The following is a 26,181-nucleotide window of genomic DNA, read 5'->3' as shown; positions in this document are numbered from 1 at the left end:
AATAGTTCCAGAGAAAGGCAAATAAAATGGAGGGTGCATTTTCCACTACTGCCTGGATTCAAGTTATCAGTTTCCCTTTGTTTGGTAAGAGAAGGCCAACAGAGAACAAGAACATAAGCTTCAAAATCATGAAGACTCAGGACAGGTCACAGGACAGTCAGCTATATCACAGAACAGTCAAACAGAAGAACTAAGGCTGGGAACCCAAAAACCAATGGGATACTTCATGTAGAGGGGGGTAAACTCAGTACCCTTCAGTTCAGTTCAGTCGCTCAGTCGTATCTGACTCTTTGCAACCCCATGAATCACAGCATGCCAGGCCTACCTGTCCATCACAAACTCCTGGAGTTTACTCAAACTCATGCCCATCAAGTCGGTGATACCACCCAGCCATCTCATCCTCTGTCGTCCCCTTCTCCTCCTGCCCCCAAATCCTCCCAGCATCATGGTCTTTTCCAATGAGTCAGCTCTTTGCATGAGGTGGCCAAAGTATTGGAGTTTCAGCTTCAGCATCAGTTCTTCCAATGAACACCCAGGACTGATCTCTTTAGGATGGACTGGTCAGATCTCCTTGCAGTCCAAGGAACTCTCAAAAGTCTTCTCCAACACCACAGTTCAAAAGCATCAATTTTTCGGTGCTCAGCTTTCTTCACAGTCCAACTTTCACATCCATACATGACCACAGGAAAAACCATAGCCTTGACCAGATGGACCTTTGTTGGCAATTAAAACACATCAAAATTCTGAACATTTTTAAAATGGTTTTTTAAATTCACAGATAAAAATTCCAAAATGGGCATATTCAAAGTGTCCACTTAACTTTTTTAAAATTCATTTTTATTTGAGTATAGTTACTTGAGGGCTTCCCAGGTGGCTCAGTGGTAAAGAATCCACCTGCCAATGTAGGTGACATGGGTTTGATCCCTGGGTCAGGAAGATCCCCTGGAGAATGAAATAGCAACTCACTCCAGTATTCTGGCCTGGAGAATTCCATGGACAGAAGAGCCTGGTGGATTACAGTCCATGGGGGTCATAAAAGAGTTGTATACAACTTAGCAACTAAACAACAACTTACTTTACAATGTCTACTTATCTTTTTAAAGGCCCACCATGAAAAACAATCATAGTCCTTTACTAAGTATGTCTTGGTGGTAGACACTAGCTATTGAATCAGATAAAACTTTTACCTGAGAAATAACTAGGTTCTTCTGCTAGGTGTGGTTGTTTGTATGTGTGTTAGTATCAATGTGCTTTAGTAAGAATATTGTCTATTCATTTTATCAACCTTAGATTATTTACATCATTGTGACTATGAGCTTTGCTTAAATTTTCCTACTAATTTACATTTGTCTAGCCACTGGCCACTGAGTATCATTTAGTGATTTTGCACATGCCTAGGAGTTTCTGAAAAGAAATGCTGTTTTCAGTCGCTAAATCATGTCCAACTCTTTGAGACCCTATAGACTGCAACACACTGGGCTTCCCTGTCCTTCACTATCTCCTGGAGTTTGCTCAAACTTATGTCCATTGAGTCGGTGATGCCATCCAACCAACTCATCCTCTATTGCTTCCTTCTCTTCCTGCCCTCAATCTTTACCAGCATCAGGTATTTTTTCCACGAGTCAGTTCTTTGTACCAGGTGGCCAAAGTATTGGAGTTTCAGCTTCAGCATCAGTCCTTACAATGAATATTCAGGACTGATTTTCTTTAGGATTGACTGGTTTGGTCTCCTTGCTGTCCAAGGGACTCTCAAGGGTCTTCTCCAGCACCACAATTCAAAAGCAATGATTCTTCGGCACTCAGCCTTCTTTATGACCAACTCTCACATCTATACATGACTACTGGAAAAATCACAGCTTTGACTCTATGGACCCAGTTGGCAAAGTGATGTCTCTACTTTTTAATACACTGTGTAGGTTTGTCATAGCTTTCCTTCCAAGTAGCAAGTGTCTTTTAATTTCATGCCTGCAGTCACCAACCACAGAAAAGAAATGTACTGTCCTATAAGGCAAGTGAACTCAGCTGTTATTTCTCTTTTAGGGTCCCTTTCTCTAAGGCTCGGAAATATCTATCTCATCATGTTTCTGTGGGAGCCCTTGCTCTTTCCCGTCAGGAAGGCCACCTTGGTAAGGTGAGAAGTGGATTGATGATTCTACACCTCCAAGCTGTATTTTAGGAGCATAAAGCTGGAGAAGCACAGTTTGCTTTGTGAAAATTCCTGATGTTATCAGATTCTCCTTCATGTGCCCAGAATGTCAGGAAAGCTTGTGGCTAGGCACCAGTATTCAACTTTGAACAAGTCTACTCTCAGAAACAACTGTCTTTGTGTTTCTGCTAATGATGTAACTTGTATGAAACACCTACCTGTCCAAGGCATCGTGGGAATTATGTCTGTGGAGCACCGCCCTACCGTAATTTTCATCTCTGCAGAGAAAGAACAAAATTAAGTCACATGAAAAGTCCTCACAGTCTTTAGTAAGCATTAAATAAGGCAGACGGGAAAGAGCTCGCAATGCTTGGCAAAGTTAATTCATTTTACTTCAGGCGTAAGAATACAACTATGCATTTATTTTAACCAGTCACCACTTGAAAGAACACGGTGAAAAGAAACAAGTTTGGGAGTACAAACGACCATTATTCTGATTTATCCCATAAGATTTCCAGGTGATTCCACAACAGAATGAGTGTTTGCTCTTTGGTTTTTTGGTTTTGGTTTCTTTCATCAGAGTGTGGGAACACTCAGCCAACTACTTTGTATATATTAGAAGCATGCTATTAGAAAGTGTTCTAGTTTCATTCTTTCACAAGTGGTTGACCAGTTTTCCCAGCACCACTTGTTAAAGAGGTTGTCTTTTTTCCATTGTATATTCTTGCCTCCTTTGTTGAAGATAAGGTGTCCGTAGGTATGTGGATTTATCTCTGGGCTTTCTATTTTATTCCATTGATCTATATTTCTGTCTTTGTGCCAGTACCATACTGTCTTGATGACTGTGGCTTTGTAGTAGAGCCTGAAGTCAGGCATGTTGATTCCTCCAGTTCCATTCTTCTTTCTCAAGATTGCTTTGGCTGTTTGAGGTTTTTTGTATTTCCATACAAATTGTGAAATTATTTGTTCTAGTTCTGTGAAGAATACCATCGGTAGCTTGATAGGGATTGCATTGAATCTATAGATTGCTTTGGGTAGTATACTCATTTTCACAATATTGATTCTTCCAATACATAACTTGGAATATTTCTCCATCTATTTGTGTCCTCTTTGATTTCTTTCATCAGTGTTTTATAGTTTTCTATGTATAGGTCTTTCATTTCTTTAGGTAGATTTACTCCTAAGTATTTTATTCTTTTTGTTGCAATGGTGAATGGTATTGTTTCCTTAATTTCTCTTTCTGTTTTCTCTTTGCTAGCGCATAGGAATGCAAGGGATTTCTGTGTGTTAATTTTATATCCTGCAACTTTACTATATTCATTGATTAGCTCTAGTAATTTTCTGGTAAAGTCTAGGGTTTTCTATGTAGAGGATCATGTCATCTGCAAACAGTGAGAGTTTCACTTCTTCTTTTCCTATTTGGATTCCTTTTATTTCTTTTTCTGCTCTGATTGCTATGGCCAAAACTTCCAAAACTATGTTGAATAGTAGTGGTGAGAGTGGGCACCCTTGTCTTGTTCCTGATTTCAGGGGAAATGCTTTAAATTTTTCACCATTGAGGATAATGTTTGCTGTGGGTTTGTCATATACAGCTTTTATTATGTTGAGGTATGTTCCTTCTATTCCTGCTTTCTGGAGAGTTTTTATCATAAATGGATGTTGAATTTTGTCAAAGGCTTTTCCTGCATCCTATTGAGATAATCATATGGCTTTTATCTTTCAATTTGTTAATGTGGTGTATTACATTGATTGATTTGCGGATATTAAAGAATTCTTGCATTCCTGGGATAAAGCCCACTTGGTCATGATGTATGATCTTTTTAACATTTCTCCAAAGAAGACATACAGATGGTTAACAAACACATGAAAAGATGCTTGACATCACTCATCATCAGAGAAATGCAAATCAAAACCACAATGAGGTACCATTACATGCCAGTCAGGATGGCTGCTATTCAAAAGTCTATAAGCAATAAATGCTGGAGAGGGTGTGGAGAAAAGGGAACCCTCTTACACTGTTGGTGGGAATGCAAACTAGTACAGCTGCTATGGAGAACAGTGTGGAGATTTCTTAAGAAACTGGAAATAGAACTGCCATATGACCCAGCAATCCCACTCCTGGGCATACACGCCAAGGAAACCAGATCTGAAAGAGACACATGTACCCCAATGTTCATTGCAGCACTGTTTATAATAGCCAGGACATGGAAGCAACCTGGATGCCCATCAGCAGATGAATGGATAAGGAAGCTGTGGTACATATACACTATGGGATATTACTCAGCCATTAAAAAGAATTCATTTGAACCAGTTCAAATGAGATGGATGAAACTGGAGCCCATTATACAGAGTGAAGTAAGCCAGAAAGATAAACACCAATACAGTATACTAACGCATATATATGGAATTTAAAGAGATAGTAACGATAACCCTATATGCAAAACAGAAAAAGAGACACAGATGTACAGAACAGACTTTTAGACTCTATGGGAGAAGGCGAGGGTGAGATGTTCTGAGAGAACAGCATTGAAACAAGTATACTATCGAGGGTGAAACAGACCACCAGCCCAGGTTGGATGCATGAGACAAGTGCTCAGGGCTGGTGCACTGGGAAGACCCAGAGGGATGGGATGGAGAGGGAGGTGGGAGGAGGGATTGGGATGGGGAACACATGTAAATCCATGGCTGATTCATGTCAATGTATGGCAAAAACCACTACAATATTGCAAAGTTATTAGCCTCCAAATAATAAAATTAAATGGGGAAAAAAAAGAAGCATGCTTTTCTGCAGGAAGGCAAATGTTTTTTCAAACATATTTTAAATTTAATTAAGTCTGTTATGTCTGAAATTTTTCCACTTGATGACTTTGATAGTTTTTCTTGACAAAGTGTAGGAAAATACATACCAGTATTTGTGGTTAAGAAGGTTGATTGTTCACAGATTTAGCCTATTTTTGAACCATGAGATTGTATAATGTGCTCTGCTTGGTCTTTAAAATACCCTATAAATTAGGCAAGGGAGACACTCATCCAATTCACAGATGAGAAAATTGCTCAGGGAGTCTGTGGCTTTCCTAAAGCTAAAAGATTAGCAAGTGACAAGGGTGGGTTTAGGACCCAGATCTCTATATTCCAAACTTTTGCTTTTCCTACTGGTCAATCATGCAATAGGCCTTCATACATAAAATCCTAAAGTTATATTTTTCTTACTTTATACAGTGGACCTGAAAGTACAGGCAATGTTGTGTGTGTATGTGCTAGGTTGCTTCAGTCATGTCTGACTCTTTGCAACCCCGTGGACTACAGCCTGCCAGGTTCCTCTGTCCATGGGATTCTCCAAGCAAGAATACTGGAATGGGTTGCTATGCCCTCATCCAGGGAACCTCCCAAACCCAGGGATTGAACCTGCATCTCTTATGTCTCCCGCATTGGCAGGCAGGTTCTTTACCACTAGCGCCACCTGGGAAGCCCAAAGGCAATGTTAGTAAATGTCAAAACATGTAGTAAAGACTTTGGCCTTGAGCCAAGGCAGAGAGTAAGCATCTGAGCCTTTTAATGTGAACCCAACCAAACCTGAAATATCACATTTCTCCTGGTTCTGCTTCACTAATGTTACTCAACACTCTGGAACCACTGACAATAAAGCTATAAAAGAACTGTAGTAGATAATTAAAAAGAAAGATGAACAGTGAAACGGAAACAATTCCAGTGAATATACACCCTCATAGATCTCAAGAGAACCCTCCAGATTCCCGGTATCCCCTCCCTACACTTGGGGGAGAGCAGCAGACAACAGATGCACTTTTTGCCTAAAGAAAAATCCTAGCAAGGAGCCCAGCACTGGGCCAGCGAGTGTGGGGGAAGTACCAGAGCCAATTTCCCCTTCACTGAGAAGCTGTCACACTGTCCAAGCTTCCCTAGGCCTTTTTAAGGAAGTGTGTCTGACATAAAACAATCGCTCCTACCGACTGTAAATTGTCTTAGACATCTCTATCTCCCCACATCTGTGCAAGTACATGCAGCGCCAAATTCACCTTTGATATCCCTCTGTCACTTTGGAAAAATAGAAATGTCATAATAGGTTTCAAGAGAAGCAGTAAATGTTGCTTTATAGAAGGAAATGATTGTCATCCAAGAGTGTTAACTCCAAAACTTAGTGTGTGGAACTGATTGTTGTCTAAGAGTGCTACCTCCGAAACTTAGTGTATCTCCAAATACCCCTATAGTTCCTTAAAATAATAGATTTTAATAGACATTTTTGTTCACCAATTACAACCATGCATGGACAGTTTAGTAGAAAACTTGGAGTAAGTATCCTGTAATGAAGGGCTTCCCAACTTCAGTGCTCATGATATTATAGGTTTGATCATTTTTTGTTGTGAGGAGTATCCTATGCATTGTATTAATAGGTTTTTTAGTGGCATTCCTAGTCTGTACTGACTAGATGTCAGGAGTACCGCGTCCCCAGTTTTGACATCTATAAATGTCTCCTGACCTTGTCAAACATCCCCTGGGAGCAAAATTGTCCCTGACTGAGATCCACTGGTGTAACAGAAAGACAATGGGTCATGTTACTCTCAGCTCTACCACTTAATAGTTGTGTGCTCTTGGACAAGTTACCTAACTTCTCTGAGCCTCAGACTCCCCTCTGCAAAATGAGAATGTAATACCTACCTTGTAGGAAAGTTGTGAGATTTAGTGATGCTTTATATGTAAAGTACCTAGCATCTAACTTGACATGTAAGAGGGAATCAAAGAACATATGCATATGTGTGTATATGCATATATATATGCATATACATATACATACATACATATATATATACACACACCACACACATATATGTGTGTGTGTGTGTGGTGTGTGTATATATATATGCATATATATATATATATATGGGCTTCCCTGGTAGCTCAACTGGTAAAGAATCTGTCTGCAATGCAGGAGACGCCGGTTCAATCCTGGGTCAGGAAGCTCCCCTGGAGAAGAGATAGGCTACCCACTCCAGTATTCTTGGGCTTCCCTGGTGACTCAGATGGTAAAGAATCTGCCTGCAATGTGAGAGACCTGGGTTTGATCCCTGAGTTGGGAAGATCCCTTGGAGGAGGGCATACCAACCCACTCCAGTATTCTTGCCTGGAGTCCCCATGGACAGAGGAGCCTGGTGGGTTACAGACCATGGAGTGAAAGAATCGGACACAACTGAGTGACTAAGGACACAGTGTGTGTGTGTGTGTGTGTGTGTGTGTGTATGTGTATAAACAATTTATAATAAATATATCTGGGTTGGACAAATATCTATCATAAATCTGTGCTGGCAATGAGGCAATATGTTTAGGGACATGGTCTTCAAACCTTTAAACATATAGCTAATAGACGTAATGCTTAAAACAGACAATACTTTCTTGGTGGTAAATGTCTTCACTCACGAAGTGACAGTGCATTTAGCACCTTCCTGGACCTAGAGGTATACAGCCAGTGGGAAATAAAATGAGCCAATAATTTATCTATTTCACTTGCTCATAAGGAAATTTCAGATAAATTATTATTAAATTTGTAAATTTAGAATCATACTTCTGTTTGTTTCAACTGACATGATCAATATATACCAGGAATATCCCACCATGGACTAAGTATTACTTTTTGGAAACTGGAATGTCTTTTTTTTTCCTGAGGTTATCAATGTCTATGCTACTCATAACAATGAAATTCTGCTTTCTCTCACTCACAACTCATGTTCTTCTAGGTATGTGGATATTTAAGATGGTAGAGATATTGTTAAAAATCTGATATAACCAATGTATGCTAACTAAATCTTACCAAAAATGAGGCTAAGCAACAAAGTGCTTTAGAAACAAAAAAGCATCCACTTTCAGTTGGCCATTAGTTTCCCAAATGGAGAATAGCTCTTTCTTCTCCCCACTCCCCCCTCCCCATGCCCTCTTACCTTTCTTCTTCAGGACGTTTCTTTATCCAGCTATTATCCTGTAAGAAAGTCCTTCTTTTGTTGACCTCTTGGAAACCCTGTTGCCTCAGTGTGATCCCCTGCATGGTAGTCCTCATATCTAACAACAGAAAAATGAAACCTCAAGAGATACAGTGCCATGGAATTGAGTGTGTGTTTGCTAACTTGGAAATCTTGAGAGGCGCATCTGATGGTCCAGCCTCCATCTTCTAGGCTGGAACCTCTCATAGTGTTTCAAAGTAGGATGCACTGGCAAGAAAGAACAAATCCCACACCTATCATCAAAGATAACATAACATATAAGACTGCTCGGGTGCCAACTGAAACTACCTGTGCACGTTATGAAGCCCTGCCCTGCAGCTGGGAATGTAGAACCACAGGCCTCAGCTAAATCAATACTGGGTTTAGTGGGTGGGCCATTTTGCTCAGAAAGAAATATGCCTTGGAAGGACACACAAACACATATGTTTTGGAAGTACTTATTACTTATTATTGAGTATAAATAATACTCAACAAGTCCTGGTGCTTCTGATTATAAATAACATGATTCTTTGATCTCATGGGGGTCAGAAGTATAGAAGGTCACCTATAACTGATTTTTAAAAAGAAATCTTTGAATTGCAATTAGATGAGTTAAGTCTACAGTGCTCTGACTTTTATTTTAAGCCTAACTTTGGCCATGTTAATTAAATTAGACTGCTGCTTCTAAGCATTTCATAGGTACATGAAAAAATTAGGAACTATGGATTGTTTTCCCCAGATGTTTAAGTTTTCTGAGTAAGGGAAACACCATCTACATTACCGTTTCCTGTGGGACTTGTTTTTCTCAAGGTGAAATTGGACATGCTGCCTTCCAGTTAGGACCTAAAAGAAAAATGGGGATGGGGAAAAAACACGACAATGACTTAACAAAGAATCAACAAGGGGCTCATTCATTGCTAGTGAGACACATTCTTCAATGATACGGACAGTCCCATAACCTGGTATAACAAATACATGATATAAACTGTCTCCTGAGAACATGAGAGTTCGTCTATTCCAATGTATTTATTTTACAGATGAAGATACTGAAATCAGGAGTATTTAGTGCCCCCTATGTTACAGGACAAGCAATTGACTGAATCAGCCCATCAGTTAATTCATTTATTCAATGACTAAATATGCATTGAGAGCCTGGCACTGAACCAGGAGGTGGAGACAAGAAAGATAATATGACAAGTGTCTGTTCTGGGGCCCTACAGGTATTGCGAGTCCCAGGTGTGGCCTTTCTGCTTAACAGAGAAGTCAGCCCTGAATTTCCGCAAATGTGGGGCTCTCAGTTTTTAAACTGGAAAAGTCCTGGGCCAATAGTGATGACTTGGTCACCCTCGGTGGGGCGTTATGTTTTTTGCAGAGTCCATCCCACCAGACGGTGTACGAAATGTGGGAGGGGTCCTCCATCTTGAGTCAGAAGCAAGTCCTAGGCCCAGCTTCATGACATCAAAGTTCTGAACTACTTAATCTCCCTGTAAAATGGGCTAAAGAAACCTGCTACCTACCTCATAAGGTTGTGACGATCATCTGAACAAGGTACACAAAAATCGCCTTGTCAAACTATAAATGAGTTGAGACTTACAGTTGCATCATCAGACAGCAGTTTACAGGTTTAATGTTGGGGTTATAAAGCCCCTATCTCCTACCCTCTGGTTCAAATGTATCTCCTACAATAACTGGCTATAGGACCTGAAGAGGTAAAGACACATTTTCTGGATCAAGGCATTGTTTCCCTGGTGTCTTCATTTAGAATATCAGTGCCCCAAGATTGGGTGAGAATTGGAAGCTGCTGGTGACTTTACCAGCCTAGTGTTTGGCACTATAGGCTCACAGCTTCATCTCTTCTGGGAAATTGCCCTTGGCTGGTGGGGCTGCCAGTTATACACCCTCATCCACTACACCAGCAGCCAGCAGCTGACTACCCTGGAACGCAGAGCCGAGCCACTTCTGCAGGCGACCGGTGCTTCAGCCCTCGCCATGGCAGATGTTAGGCCAGCAGGGGGTGCATCACGGCCCAACTCATTCCCCTGCCTCCCCAACCATCCCCCCTCTTCCCTTTCTCCTTCTCTTAGGCACATACCCTTCATAAATCACAGGCACCCAAGGGCCTCTCAAGCACTGCTTCGAGGGGACCCAACCTCAGACTAACAACCAGGATAAGACTGGCAGCTATTCACTCCGCAGAGAGTCTGAAGGTCTCAGTGAAGTTAGAAAGTGAAAGGGAAAGGGAAGTCACGTCCAACTCTTGGCAACCCCATGGACTGTAGCCTACCAGGCTACTCAGTCCATGGGATTTTCCAGGCAAGAATACTGGAGTGGGTTGCCATTTCCTTCTCCAGGGGATCTTCCCGACCCAGGGGTCAAACCAGGGTCTCCCGCATTGTAGGCAGACGCTTTACCGTCTGAGCTACCAGTTGTTGCTAACTCCTGTCTGACTCTTTTGTGACCCCGTGGACTGTGGCCTGCCAGGCTCCTCTGTCCGTGGGATTCTCCAAGCAAGAATACTGAGTGGATTGCTATTTCCTTTGCCAGGGGTTTTTCCCAACCCAGGAGGCAACTCATGTCTCCTGTTTGGCAGATGGATTCTTTACCACCTCGCCATCAGGGAATTAGAAAGACCTGCATCTAAGGTGTGCTATTTACTGTGTCACTTTGGGGATGATATTTATAGTTCAGCTCCCTTATGTGTAAAATGAGATGAACTGTGGTCGTTTTGAAGGTCAGATTTGATGACATGTCTGTCAAGATGATGACACAGGCTTCCATCACCTCAGAAAGCATAAAGCAAAGACATAGAGGAGGTGTGGTTGGGTGTGGGGAGGAGATGAACACCCTGGGTCACTGGGTGCTGGACACGCAAGGGGTGGAGGGCAGACCCTGTCTCATGTATGTGGAGGCCCCTCAAATTTGGAAAAAGGGCCTGGCAAACTTCAGTCTCAACCACTTGTTCACTTCACCTCAGTCTGGCCTCACTTCTCTGGGCTCTTGGCTAACCAACTTTCTGTTTCTAAATAGGCTCTGATAAACCCTTTCCTGAGCCAGTAAGGACCTGAAGGGCTCGTAGCCAACTGAACTGGGATTCTGACGTGGGCAGAATGCTGAATGTACAGCTGGTAACATATTTGCAGAGATTGCAAACTCAACCATGAAACACAGGCCAGGGTCAACAGAGAAAAGGCATTTGGCAATTAACTGCTTATTTGTCTCTCACAAGAGACCGAGTGTCCTGTAAGTCAGACCCAAGACTGTGTCTTCTCATTTCCAGCCTGTGGGACAGAGTGGATGCCCCCTCAATGCTTACTATGCACTGAGTTAGGTCCTTTTCAACATTTCTAACACCCCAGTGTCTCAGGATGTGTCTGCATTTGGAGGCAGGGCTTTTAAAGAAGTGATTACATTAAAATGAGGCCATCAGGGTGAGGCTTAATCCAACCTCACCTCTGACCTTATAAGAAGAGGAATTTGGACACACAAAGACACCTTTTCTCTGTGTCTGCACAGAGAAAAGGGTGTGAGAGGATGCAGACAGAAAGGTGGCCATCCTGAAACTGAGAAGGGAGGCCTTAGGAGAAACCAAAACGGAGGACACCTTGATCTTAGACTGCCAGCCTCCAGAACTATGAGACAACAAATTTCTTTCTTTCTTAAAAACTTAAAAAAAAAAAGTCTTTTGGCCCCACCACATGGCCTGTGGGATCCCAGTTCTCCAACCAGGGATGGAGCCCCACCCCCTGCACTGGCAGCTCAGAGCCTTAACCTTAGGACTTCCAAGGAAATCCCCCAGATAACAAATTTCTCTTACCGGCCTGTGGTACTTTGTTTTGGCAGCCCTAGCAAACTAATAGAGTCCTTACGGGAAAAGTAGTTTAAACATTTCTAAAATAGCTAAGTCATTCAAAGAGCTTCGTGCCACCGTATCTCTGACCTTCGTTTTTTTAATGGCCGCACTGCACAGGGCAGCTGTCCATAGCCATAGTGTCTGCTCTTGACAGGGTACCTCACAGGCATCTTAAACTCTTCCTCACATAAACTCTGCACTGCAGCTATTATCTCCATCTCCCAGATAAGACGCCTGAAACTCAGGGAAAGGATGTAACCTGCCAAAGTGGAAACAAGCAGAATCTGGTTCTAAACTGAAGCCAACTCGTTCCTGGGCAACCAGCAATAATGCTTGGGATGAGTCACTGCAAGACAGGACAGGTACCTGGCGTTACATTGAGAGAGGGTAGGCACACAGCAGGGCCTGCCTGACTCTTGGCATCTCTGGAGTCCCATGATCTCTGCCCCCAGTGCCTGGCAGGAGGGGAACCAGGACAGCTTCTCAAGGAATCACTGCAGCAAACAAACGCACAGAACAGCCTCATCTGTGTATTCCCTGACACCTCCTAGCTTACAAACCTATGTCCATACAAAATGTGCACACAAATGGTCATGGCAGCATTATTCCGAATAGCCAAAAAGTGAAAATAACCCAGATGTCCATCAATGGATGAATGGGTACACGGCATGTGGTACACCCATACAGTGGAATATCAGTTGGCAACTAAAAGAAATGAAATGCTGATATGCATTACAATGTGGGTGAAACTTGAAACATGCTAAGCAAAAGAAGCCAGACTTAAAGGTGACATGTGTAGGGTTCTATCTGGATGTTGTTTCTTTAGATTTTCCTTGGTATCCTCCCCATATTCCACCTCAATTTCCTCCCAAACCAGGCTTCTGTTGTTCCTTTAGGCTCTGCTGGGTAAGAAAGAGGAGAGTTCAGACAATAATAATTCTGTAGATGATGTTATAGTAATATATAAATTATCTCATTTCATTTCCATAGCCATGTTCTAAGAGTTATATAATCCCAACTTAGCAGAGACATGGCTTGAGCAGTGGCTGAGAGGCAAAGCTGGGACTCCACCTGAGGTTTTCCAGCTCAAGGTTCATCATCTTTTCCTCTCTGCCAGGGACTCCCTGCAGTTGTAGAGAGAACAGCACCTCCTCTTTACCTTATATTTACTCTTCCCCAGTGGCTCAGCAGATAAGAATCTGCCTGCAGTGCAAGAGATATATGAGACCTATGTTCAATCACTGGGTTAGGAAGATCCCCTGGAGAAGGAAATTGCAAGCCACTCCAGTATTCTTGCCTGGGAAATCCCACGGACAGAGGAATGTGCTGATATGTAGCAACTCCATATATTTGGGCTTCCCTCATGGCTCAGATGGTAAAGAATCTGCCTGTAATGCAGGAGATCTGGGTTCGAACCCAGGTCAGGAAGATCCCCAGAAGAAGGGAATGGCAACCCACTCCAGTATTATTGCCTGGAGAAGCCAATGGACAGAGGAATCTTGAGGGCTACAGTCCATGTGGTCACAGTCAGATATGACTGAGTGATTAACACACACATCACACCTTATATTCAAGGCTGGCTCTAATCAGATCCTGCTAAAGCATCTGATATTTTCACGCTTTGGTAGCCAGGCATTCTCCAGAAGGAGTCATAATCTCCTACATCCAGACAAGATTAGGGCCCTTACTGCTTTCTCCTTGCCAATGATTAGCCTCTGGTATCCCATAAACACCTCTCTGGCTCCATCCCCAGAGTCTCTGGGATACTTTCTAGGAATAGCTTCCAATGACCTCACTTGCTTTCTCTGGGACACCCCAGTTTCAACTTGTTCCCTCTTTCATGAAAGTTCCTGGGAAGAATTAGGCCTTTTGCACTTTGCCCTTTCCATCTCTGAAACTGCCAGACTGAAGGTAAGAGTGGCCATTTTTGGACCATGAACTAACCTCAGGACTGAAGTCACACACTAACAATGGCAGAGTGGGAAGTTAGAAGGGGCAGAGCTCCTTACAGAGTTGCCAGACAGCCCTAGATGATCTAATTCTTAACTTTGAGCAAGAGAAAAGTAAATCTCCTTGTTTTTCATGAGATTACTCTTTCATATTTTTGTTACTAAAGCTTAGTGCTCTTCTTGCTTGTTACAAGGTCATTGTGTAGGTCTGAAACAGAAGGTCTAAAAGCCCATGGTGGTCTTCAAAACATGAGATACTAATGACTCTTTTATTAGTAAAACACTATTTCTTGCAACATGTCCGTGTGTTTGATGCCCCTAGCAAGAAGGATCACGTGTTTAGCTCCTACTGTTGCTTCAGATTGTGCCACATGCTTAGTGCACATCAGCTTATCCAATCCTCCCAGGTCAGTATCATTACCTCTAATTATAGGAACTCAAGAGAGGCTAAATAACCTGGCCAAGGTCACAGAGGAAGTGACAGCCAGGAACTGCAATTAGGTCTATATGACTGCAACGCCAGGGTCTTCCCAGTGCACGATACTACATGTTGCACAACGTATCATATGATGCAGCCAATCCCAGATATGCAGGAAGTGCCCACAAGTTCCAAAAGATGGGAGATTATGGGAGAGGAGCTGGGAGGAGCAGCAGTAGTAAATAACTGCTCCTTCACTGCTGGGCAGCTCAACCTCGAGCCTCTCCCCTCCCGTGGCCACAGCGACGCCATGAGCGGCCTGGCAGTATTCCTTACCCGACTCCTCCTCTGAATCTCTCTCCCTACTCAGTGGCTTGATAATGTTTTATACTCTTTCCTAGCTGCTTGCTGTCCATTGACTCCTTTTAAACCCCCAATGCTTAAGTTGAAAACTCTGATGTGAAATGAGACAGGAAAATATACTCTATTTTTAAATGATAATAGTTTAATAAGTATGCAGGAGCTTTTTTTTAAGTGAAAAATGACTAATACTGTGGGAAAAAAAATTTTTTTTTCATCAAACCTACATGTTTCACTCACAACTGCACAAACTTCCTCAGGGTTATCTGCTCCTTTATTTTTCCTTAGGACCCATTGGCCATAGCACCCTAATTATCTCCTTATGTCAGCCCATTTGGTGGCCCCAGAACCATTTCTAGAAGCTCCAGTCTAAAATCTTTAAGGCGCAAGCTCCTCTCTCATCAACCTCTAATTCCACAGAAATTTTACTGCAATGGAACACTTTCCATCTTGACCAGAATATATATATTTTTACATATGGAAATTTTCTATACTGCTATTAAAAATGGATCAATATAGGTCCCTGTGAATAATGCTTTTGTTAAACAAATACCTGTTTGTAGAATGGATTGGAGATTAAAAACCTTTCAAATTGGTAATATCAAGAAATACATGAAGCAAAATCTTATTTTTATATTATTTTTTAAAGAAATTATTTATTTCAGCAGCTGACGTCACGCTGCATTTCATATTTACTTAACACCCAGATAATCACACTTCAATAGTCTCAGTTCAGCCAATTAGATTTATTTCTAAGTGCTGTCCTTGGCTTCCTTCCAATCAAGTTTTAAATGTCTCATGAGAAAGATGCAACTGTCATCTTGGCTTCTCAAAATCCCATTACTGGCACATATGCCAAAAACTATATTTTAAATGTGTAATATTATGGGCAAAGATGTGTAAAAAGATGTGTCTCTATTATGCTGGGAACTACAGAAACTGTTCCCTTTTAAACCACCAAATGCTTAAGTTGAAAACTCTGATGTGAAATCATGTTGTCAAAAGTCAATAGGGGTGGAGCCAAGATGGCGGAGGAGTAGGACGGGGAGACCACTTTCTCTCCTACAAATTCATCAAAAGAATAACTGAACTGCAGAGCAAACTTCGCAAAACAACTTCTGATCGCTAGCTGAGGTCATCAGGCGCCCAGAAAAGCAGCCCATTGTCTTCGAAAGGAGGTAGGACAAAATATAAAAGATAAAAAGTGAGACAAAAGAGCTAAGGACGGAGATCCGTCCCGGGAAGTCTTAGGCGGCATTGCTTGGGGTAGGGTCCGGGCCTGAGTGCCCTGAGGACAATCGGAGGGAGCTTCTGTGAGTTGCCAACTTGAACTGTGGGAGACCAAAAGAGAGAGAGTAAATTAACCGGCCCGAACACACTGCCGGCCGTTCGCAGAACAAAGAGACCGAGAGGGTCCAGAGAGGAGCTCGCAGGCTGCGGACCGGCCCAGCCCCGCCGGAGGCAGGAGGCAGGGGGGAGGGGAAGGTCGCGGCGAGACACAGGGCGCAGCACCCGACCGGCGCGGGCGGGGACTGGGGCTGGGGACGCGGAGGGCAGAAGGCGCGCGCACCCGACTGGCGCCAGCGGAAACTGAGACTGGGTCCGCGGAAGGGAGGGGGCGCGCCACACCTGGGGAGAGTGCGCCCACCGAGCCCCTGGCTGCCTGGACCGCTCTGACGGGGAAGGCACAGAGAGCAGGCGCAGCTTTTCGTTCTGCGCTTTTGTGGAACACCCGAGGGCTGGAACCTCGCGCAGCGCGGGGCGCACTCCATATAGGACAGCCGGGAGCCTGAGCAGCGCAGACGGAGAAAGCAGCGTCAGCCCCTCCCGGCAGCCCCAGCCCATCCCCGCGGCGCAAGCCTGTCCCGCAGCGCAAGCCCCTCCCTGCAGAGCGACGGAACTAGCTACCTGAATAAGAGTCCACCTCCGCCCGCCTGTGTCAGGGCGGAAATGAGGCTCTGAAGAGAACGGCAAACGGAAGTCAAATAAACAAAGGGAACCGATTCAGAAGGGATTGGTGCAACAGATTAAAATCCCTCTAGGAAACATTGACTACACCGGAAGGGGCCTGTAGATATCGAGAAGCGTAAGCTGGAACGAGGAGCTATCTGAAACTGAGCCGAACCCACACTGACCGCAACAGCTCCAGAGAAACTCCTAGTTATAATTTTACTTTTTTCTCTCTCTTTTTTTTTTTTTTCTTTTTTCTCTTTTATTTTCCTTTAAAATCCCCTATTACTCCCCCATTACTCCTTAACTTTCATTTCCATAGACTTTTATGATTTTTTAATTAGGGGAAAAAAAAATGTTTTTTTCTTTCTTTCTTTTTTTTTCTTTTTCTTTCTTTTCTTTTTTCTCTTTTTTTCTTTTTTCTTCTTGTATTTCTTTCCTTTTTCTCTTCTATTTTCTATTTTTCTTTTTCTCTGAAATACAAAGGATCATAAGAGACTACTACCAGCAGCTCTATGCCAATAAAATGGACAACTTGGATGAAATGGACAAATTCTTAGAAAAGTATACCTTTCCAAAACTGAACCAGGAAGAAATAGAAGATCTTAACAGACCCATCACAAGCAAGGAAATCGAAACTGTAATCAAAAATCTTCCAGCAAACAAAAGCCCAGGACCAGATGGCTTCACAGCTGAATTCTACCAAAAATTTAGAGAAGAGCTAACACCTATCTTACTCAAACTCTTCCAGAAAATTGCAGATGAAGGTAAGCTTCCAAACTCATTCTATGAAGCCACCATCACCCTAATTCCAAAACCAGACAAAGATGCCACAAAAAAAGAAAACTACAGGCCAATATCACTGATGAACATAGATGCAAAAATCCTTAACAAAAGTCTAGCAAGCAGAATCCAACAACATATTAAAAAAATCATACACCATGACCAAGTGGGCTTTATCCCAGGAATGCAAGGATTCTTTAATATCCGCAAATCAATCAATGTAATACACCACATTAACAAATTGAAAGATAAAAACCATATGATTATCTCAATAGATGCAGAGAAAGCCTTTGACAAAATTCAACACTCATTTATGATTAAAACTCTCCAAAAAGCAGGAATAGAAGGAACATACCTCAACATAATAAAAGCTATATATGACAAACCCACAGCAAGCATCACCCTCAATGGTGAAAAATTGAAGGCATTTCCCCTGAAATCAGGAACAAGACAAGGGTGCCCACTCTCACCACTACTATTCAACATAGTGTTGGAAGTTCTGGCCACAGCAATCAGAGCAGAAAAAGAAGTAAAAGGAATCCAGATAGGAAAAGAAGAAGTGAAACTCTCACTGTTTGCAGATGACATGATCCTCTACATAGAAAACCCTAAAGACTCTACCAGAAAATTACTAGAGCTAATCAATGAATATAGTAAAGTTGCAGGATATAAAATTAACACACAGAAATCCCTTGCATTCCTGTATACTAACAATGAAAAAACAGAAAGAGAAATTAAGGAAACAATACCATTCACCATTGCAACAAAAAGAATAAAATACTTAGGAGTATATCTACCTAAAGAAACAAAAGACCTATACATAGAAAACTATAAAACACTGATGAAAGAAATCAAAGAGGACACAAGCAGATGGAGAAACATACCTTGTTCATGGATTGGAAGAATTAATATTGTCAAAATGGCTATTCTACCCAAAGCAGTCTATAGATTCAATGCAATCCCTATCAAGCTACCAACGGTATTTTTCACAGAACTAGACCAAAGAATTTCACAATTTGTATGGAAATACAAAAAACCTCGAATAGCCAAAGTAATCTTGAGAAAGAAGAATGGAACTGGAGGAATGAACCTGCCTGACTTCAGACTCTACTACAAAGCCACAGTCATCAAGACAGTATGGTACTGGCACAAAGACAGAAATATAGATCAATGGAACAGAATAGAAAGCCCAGAGATAAATCCATGCACCTATGGACACCTTATCTTTGACAAAGGAGGCAAGGATATACAATGGAAAAAAGACAACCTCTTTAACAAGTGGTGCTGGGAAAACTGGTCAACCACTTGTAAAAGAATGAAACTAGAACACTTTCTAACACCATACACAAAAATAAACTCAAAATGGATTAAAGATCTAAATGTAAGACCAGAAACTATAAAACTTCTAGAGGAGAACATAGGCAAAACACTCTCCGACATAAATCACAGCAAGATCCTCTATGACCCACCTCCCAGAATATTGGAAATAAAAGCAAAATTAAACAAATGGGACCTAATGAAACTTAAAAGCTTTTGCACTATAAAGGAAACTCTAAGTAAGGTGAAAAGACAGCCCTCAGATTGGGAGAAAATAATAGCAAATGAAGAAACAGACAAAGGATTAATCTCAAAAATATACAAGCAACTCCTGAAGCTCAATTCCAGAAAAATAAATGACCCAATCAAAAAATGGGCCAAAGAACTAAACAGACATTTCTCCAAAGAAGACATACAGATGGCTAACAAACACATGAAAAGATGCTCAACATCACTCATTATTAGAGAAATGCAAATCAAAACCACAATGAGGTACCATTGCACGCCAGTCAGGATGGCTGCTATCCAAAAGTCTACAAGCAATAAATGCTGGAGAGGGTGTGGAGAAAAGGGAACCCTCTTACACTGTTGGTGGGAATGCAAACTAGTACAGCCGCTATGGAAAACAGTGTGGAGATTTCTTAAAAAACTGGAAATAGAACTGCCATATGACCCAGCAATCCCACTTCTGGGCATACACACTGAGGAAACCAGATCTGAAAGAGACACGTGCACCCCAATGTTCATCGCAGCACTGTTTATAATAGCCAGGACACGGAAGCAACCTAGATGCCCATCAGCAGATGAATGGATAAGGAAGCTGTGGTACATATACACCATGGAATATTACTCAGCCATTAAAAAGAATTCATTTGAACCAGTCCTAATGAGATGGATGAAACTGGAGCCCCTTATACAGAGTGAAGTAAGCCAGAAAGATAAAGAACATTACAGCATACTAACACATATATATGGAATTTAGAAAGATGGTAACGATAACCCTATATGCAAAACAGAAAAAGAGACACAGAAATACAGAACAGACTTTTGAACTCTGTGGGAGAATGCGAGGGTGGGATATTTCAAAAGAACAGCATGTATACTATCTATGGTGAAACAGATCACCAGCCCAGGTGGGATGCATGAGACAAGTGCTCGGGCCTGCTGCACTGGGAAGACCCAGAGGAATCGGGTGGAGAGGGAGGTGGGAGGGGGGATCGGAATTGGGAATACATGTAAATCCATGGCTGATTCATATCAATGTATGACAAAACCCACTGGGAAAAAAAAATAAATAAATAATGAAAAAAAAAAAAAAAAAGTCAATAGGAAGGGAATTCCCTGTCTGTCCAGTGGTTAGGACTTCACACTTCCACTGTAGGGACCTGGGTTTGATCCCTGGTTGGGGAAGCCACGTGGCATGGCCAAAAAAAGTCAATACGGTAGAAGGAAAAAAAAAAATCTTCTCAACTTTTGGCCTCTCTTTCATTTCTTCTTAATGGCCAAACACCAGAAAGTGCTAGTTTGTACCCAATTCTACAGCTTCTGCCCAAAGGCATGTGTATTTAGATTTTAGAAAAAATTGGTCTTCTTAAATTCTGAATTACAAAGCCAGTCAAGTTTTCCATGGTTTTCTTTGGATGCATTTGAAACTATCAAACATCCCCTATTTCTTCAAGTTGTCCCTTTTCAGATCCTCTTCATCTCCCTCTGGTCCTTCTCAATTTCTATCTTGAATAATAGCACTTCCTTGAGAGATATAGGTCACCAGGTGATTCCCTGCCCCCAGAGTCAGTCAGCCCCAGCTCCTCCTAGCCCAACTCTAAGACTCCCCTGGGCCTCCTCCCAGCTAAGCTGCACTCCTCTCCATCTTTTGGGTCCTCCTGACAAAAAGACCTTGTGGGTCTCTCTCTTCCCTCCCAAGGACAAAATGCCTCTCGACATACCTAATAAGTGCTACGGGTTATCACTCCCTCCTAACTCTCCCTGAGAAAGATTGTGTGAGCAAAGCAACTGGAATGAGGTTGTGCAGAGATGAAAGAGACTTAGGAAGAGCAAGACAGAAAAGAAAAAAAAAAAAAAAATGCAGAGCAGAAAATAGGATAACAAACTAGAAGATGAAAGAAGAAAAGAGAAAAAAGCCAACAAAAAAATTCTCCACTGATACTTGGTCATGTGATAGTGTTAGCCCTATTCAGCTTAGATTGTATATGTATCATGCCTAGGGCTTCCCCGGTGACTCAGCAGTCAAGAGTCCGCCTGCATTGCAGCAGCTGCAGGAGACATGGGTTCGGTCTCTGGGTCGGGGAAGGTCCCCTGGAAGAGGGTGTGGCAACCCACTCCAGTATTCTTGCATGGAGAATCCCATGGACAGAGGAGCCTGTTGGGTTACAGTCCATAGAGTCACGAAGAGTCAGACACGACTGAATCGGCTTAGCAAGCACCCATGCATGTATTATGCTTAGACCCACATGATGCTTTAAGGCTGATACTGTGATTATCCTCCTTCTCCACCTAAGTAAACTTTATAACAAATATTTTCAATGAAGTCAGAGTCTTTTTGCAGAAGGCAGTGCAGGAGTTGGAAATCTGGAGAGGGGGTGATATTAGTTCTTTCTGTTTTATAGCTGAGTAATGTCCTCTAAGAAAAAAAGAAAACAAGGAAAGTTGGAAAAAAATTCACTCTTTTTGGAAAGAGGTTTTTAGGATGAGTAGTTTGCCTCAAGTAACATAGCCAGTGCACAATTGGGATTCCAAGCCAAATGGACCTGACATCAGAGTTCCTGTCCCAGAAGCTCGGGAAATAAAAAGGTGTCAACAGGTAGAAAGTTACCAGGTTAAAAGAAAGGGTGAGGAGGATGACATTTCCTTTGCAATAGAGATCTGTGATGGACCTCCACCAAGAGAGAGACTTGGAGAAGACTTTCTCTGATCTTTTTAACAAAGTATCATGAGAACAGCACAGAGTGATAGTTGGATGCTCCAGAGTCTCTCCAGAGTTAATTTACTGAGCTTCTAATATACTTAGGTAAATTGATATCTTTATGGAAAAAACCAAATGTGAATAGTTGCCTAGGAACATTACTAAAGTGATGGAGAAAAAACAAAAGCAAACATAGACTATGGAAATAAGCACAGCAAAAATGTCTGGAATGACATATGTAGCTTGGTGGTACTCATTTTTGTGTATGAAAAAGCCTTCATGGTTCAATAATACCTACTAGTACTTGCTTCCCAGAAATCACTGATAATAGGGAAAAATGCCTAGAAACTGAAAAAAGCACAAACGCTATTAAACTATTTTCAACAGAAGAATAAGACAGACTCTATAATTACAAACCAATAAACAACAGCATTATCTTCTGTGAGATAGATACAACAAACCATCAAACAACTAATTATCACCTAAAAGAACATGAAATATTATGTAAGGATAAAACAAACAGGGCTTCACGAAGTGTAAACATTAATAAGTGCATTTAAATTAATGGACTATGTTTAGCCTTCACACGCACTATAGAAGGAAATCCAATAATTACGAGGCTGGGAATGACTTGCTTAGCCTGCTGTGATGGTTAGAAATTTGCTATTTCTTTAGTTACACAGCTTCCCAGTCTACACTTACCATTAGAAAACTTGCTTACTAAGGGTGAAAGAGTTCAGAATGTAGCACAAAGGAAATCTTGGAGCCTGCCAGTTATCTATATGCTACGAATTTGGAGTCTGAAAACCATCGACCAAGGGCTTTTCTGGTGACTCACTGGTAAAGAATCTGCCTGCCAATGCAGGAGATGCAAGAGACGCGGGTTCAATCCCTGGGTCAGGAAGATCCCCTGGAGAAGGAAATGGCAACACACTCCAGTATTCTTGCCTGGGAAATCCCACAGACAGAGGAACCTGGAGGGCTACTGTCCATAAGTTCACAAAGAGTTGGACACGACTGAGCGACTAAACAACAAACCATCAACCATAAAATGTTTTTACTGCTTGTTCTTGCCTTTAGCGAGAGCCCCCAGCTGCCCTTGCTTCCACCACCAATCTTTACTGCAGGATGATAGATAACAGTAAATTGTAGCATGCAGAGTCCTAGTCTCTGTGACAGTGATTAAATTCATATCATGACACTGGTCTAATGTTTATAATTAATAATAAAAATGCCATCTAATAAAAACTATCTATTGTCTGAGCTCCTCAAGCAGTATTTTCAGTTCTAACTGAAAACATTTGTTAAATGAGTAAAAAAACCCAAATTTAGACCATGCACTATGAACCAAAACACTGTTACCCTAAGTTCTTTATCTTAATCTTATTTCATATTCTGTCACGTGGTCACTCTTCATCTCAATTTTACACAGTAAAATCTTTCTCATTATAGTTGCAATATATGTTCAACAGAAAATGTGGAAAACAAAAGGAAGCACAAAGAAGGAAAAAGTCAGATACCTTTCATCAACCTTTGTTCTTTTCCTCCAGGGTTGTTTTATTATTACTATCATTTTGCATACTACAGCCTATTGATGCACATTTTTCAATACCATTTAAAAATATTTGAATAATTAATTTTTCTGCAACTACATAATATTTCATCTTATGGGCCTATCAGTATAACTCCTGTTTTTTTCCAACAAAACCATACAAATCTTTCGACCACATCCCTTGTTATTCTTTTTTTTTTATTTTCTTAAGTGTTTTTTTTTTCTTTTTTTTTTTATTAGTTGGAGGCTAATTACTTCACAACATTTCAGTGGGTTTTGTCATACACTGATATGAATCAGCCATAGATTTACACGTATTCCCAATCCCGATCCCCCCTCCCATCTCCCTCTCCACCCGATTCCTCTGGGTCTTCCCAGTGCAGCAGGCCCGAGCACTTGTCTCATGCATCCCACCTGGGCTGGTGATCTGTTTCACCATAGATAGTATACATGCTGTTCTTTTGAAATATCCCACCCTCACATTCTCCCACAGAGTTCAAAAGTCTGTTCTATATTTCTGTGTCTCTTTTTCTGTTTTGCGTATAGGGTTATCGTTACCATCTTTCTAAATTCCATATATATGTGTTAGTATGCTGTAATGTTCTTTATCTTTCTGGCTTACTTCACTCTGTATAAGGGGCTCCAGTTTCATCCATCTCATTAGGACTGGTTCAAATGAATTCTTTTTAACGGTTGAGTAATATTCCATGGTGTATATGTACCACAGCTTCCTTATCCATTTGTCTGCTGATGGGCATCTAGGTTGCTTCCGTGTCCTGGCTATTATAAACAGTGCTGCGATGAACATTGGGGTGCACGTGTCTCTTTCAGATCTGGTTTCCTCAGTGTGTGTGCCCAGAAGTGGGATTGCTGGGTCATATGGCAGTTCTATTTCCAGTTTTTTAAGAAATCTCCACACTGTTTTCCATAGCGGCTGTACTAGTTTGCATTCCCACCAACAGTGTAAGAGGGTTCCCTTTTCTCCACACCCTCTCCAGCATTTATTGCTTGTAGACTTTTGGATAGCAGCCATCCTGACTGGCGTGTAATGGTACCTCATTGTGGTTTTGATTTGCATTTCTCTAATAATGAGTGATGTTGAGCATCTTTTCATGTGTTTGTTAGCCATCTGTATGTCTTCTATTGCAACAAAAAGAATAAAATACTTAGGAGTATATCTACCTAAAGAAACAAAAGATCTTTTTTTTGTTTTGTTTTTCCATTTATTTGTATTAGTTGGAGGCTAATTACTTTACAATATTGTAGTGGTTTTTGCCATACATTGACATGAATCAGCCATGGATTTACATGTGTTCCCCATCTTATAGATCTTTAGAAGTAAAATTATTTGCCAAGGGGTGTAACTTCTAAAATGTACTTGGTCTCTATTGACAAATATCTTCCCATAAACTTTATACCAGTTTACAATCCACCCTCAGCACATGAATGTTCACATATTGGCCAGGATTTAGAATTGTCATTTATTAGTCTCTTTAATGATTTAATAGGTGAAACTGGAATCATTTTGGCTCAAATGCATATTTTTATAATTTCATTGGTTATTTTCTTATTTTGTGAATTATCCATTGATTAATATTACAGATTTCTTATTGCTTTCTTATTTTCTTTATAGGAAAATGTTTATATGTCTGACATTTATATGTCGCAAATATTTATTTTTACTTTTCCAGTATTCATTTGGCTTCTAATTCTGAGTTTTTATTAGCAGCTTCTAATTTTGTAATTCTCTATCTTTCCCCTTATGAATTCTTTCACTCCTTAAAACCCCTGTAGACCATCAATAAAACTTTTTTCTGACCTCAAAATCCAAGTGACCACCAAATACTGTAACTCTTCTCCTACAACACTCTTGATTGTCTTTCTTTCTATATTCAAGCTACCAATTCAAGCTGGCATGATCTGCTTACTGTTTTAACAGCTTCCTACCTGTATTCCCAATCTCTAGACTTACACTCTTAATCCATTCTCACAAGTCACTACTTTGCTTAAAATTCTTCAATGGCCTCCATTTCTGTCAGGATAAAATCCAAATTGTTGACAAGACTTACAAGTCTGTACCCTCCGGTCTTCTTTCTTCCCAGTTCCCATGCTTCACTCAAACTCTACTTTCAGCTAGACTAGGGAATTTAGTCACTCAGTCGTATCTGACTTTTTGTGAACCGATGGGCTGTAGCCTGCCAGGCTCCTCTGCCCGTGGAATTTTCCAGGCAAGGATACTGAAGTGGGTTGCCGTTTCCTTCTCCAGGGGATCTTCCCCACCCAGGGGTTGAACTCAGGTCTCCTGCATTGCAGGCAGACGCTTTACCATCTGAGCTACTGCTAGACTAAGTCATTCCGATTCCTGAGGGCTCCATCCTTTTCATCACCTTGATGCTGTTGCTCACTCTACGGTTTTTGCCTAAAGCATTCTTTCCGAGCCTCTCTTCACCCTTACTCTGCTTTCAGGAAAGACTTTTCAGGTCACACGTTACATATCCTCCTAGAGGCATTCAGTGATACCATCACAACCTGTCTGTACCTCTCCAGGCTGAGTTAAGAGGCTTGCTAAGAGTGTTCACAAGGCAAAGAGTACCTCTCCATGACAACATTAGCATACAGACTGCCTGTCTGTGTGACTGAATAATTTGTCTCCATCTCCAACACACACACACACATTGTAAATCTAAGGGTTGTAACCAAGACCATTTTCTCTACAGTTGTATTTCCAAATATTATTATTGTATCTGGCACATAATTAATTCTAGAGGAACATTTGTTGCAAAAATGAGATTAATAAATATTTACACATTTTCTTCTAATTAAAAAATGCATTTTATTGTTATATAGAAACTCTAATCTATATGGATTTACTTTGATAATACCTTTCCCACTGATACATGATTTTTCCTTTGTCACATAAAAAATTTCTTATATATTCAAGAATGT

At 41.3% G+C, this 26,181-nt stretch overlaps 1 protein-coding gene across 3 annotated transcripts in view; it reads right to left on the bottom strand.

The window, feature by feature from the left end:
- The window catches only part of SCEL (sciellin), a 335,541-nt gene that overhangs the window by 98,453 nt on the left and 210,907 nt on the right, over window positions 1-26,181 (bottom strand). For all 3 annotated transcript variants that reach the window (XM_061133261.1, XM_061133262.1, XM_061133263.1), the window contains 3 exons: window positions 8,915-8,976; window positions 8,095-8,212; window positions 2,365-2,424 (listed from right to left, as the gene is read on the bottom strand). In XM_061133261.1, the coding sequence (XP_060989244.1) occupies window positions 2,365-2,424; window positions 8,095-8,212; window positions 8,915-8,957 (221 nt within the window). In that variant the 5' untranslated portion in view covers window positions 8,958-8,976. The remainder of the gene's footprint in view (window positions 1-2,364; window positions 2,425-8,094; window positions 8,213-8,914; window positions 8,977-26,181) is intronic.

The sequence above is a fragment of the Dama dama genome, chromosome 30 (assembly GCF_033118175.1).
Source record: "Dama dama isolate Ldn47 chromosome 30, ASM3311817v1, whole genome shotgun sequence".
NCBI classification, from domain to species: Eukaryota; Metazoa; Chordata; class Mammalia; order Artiodactyla; family Cervidae; genus Dama; species Dama dama.
The sequence above is the reverse complement of the archived record's forward strand: the minus strand, read 5'-3'. Positions and strand labels throughout refer to the sequence as shown.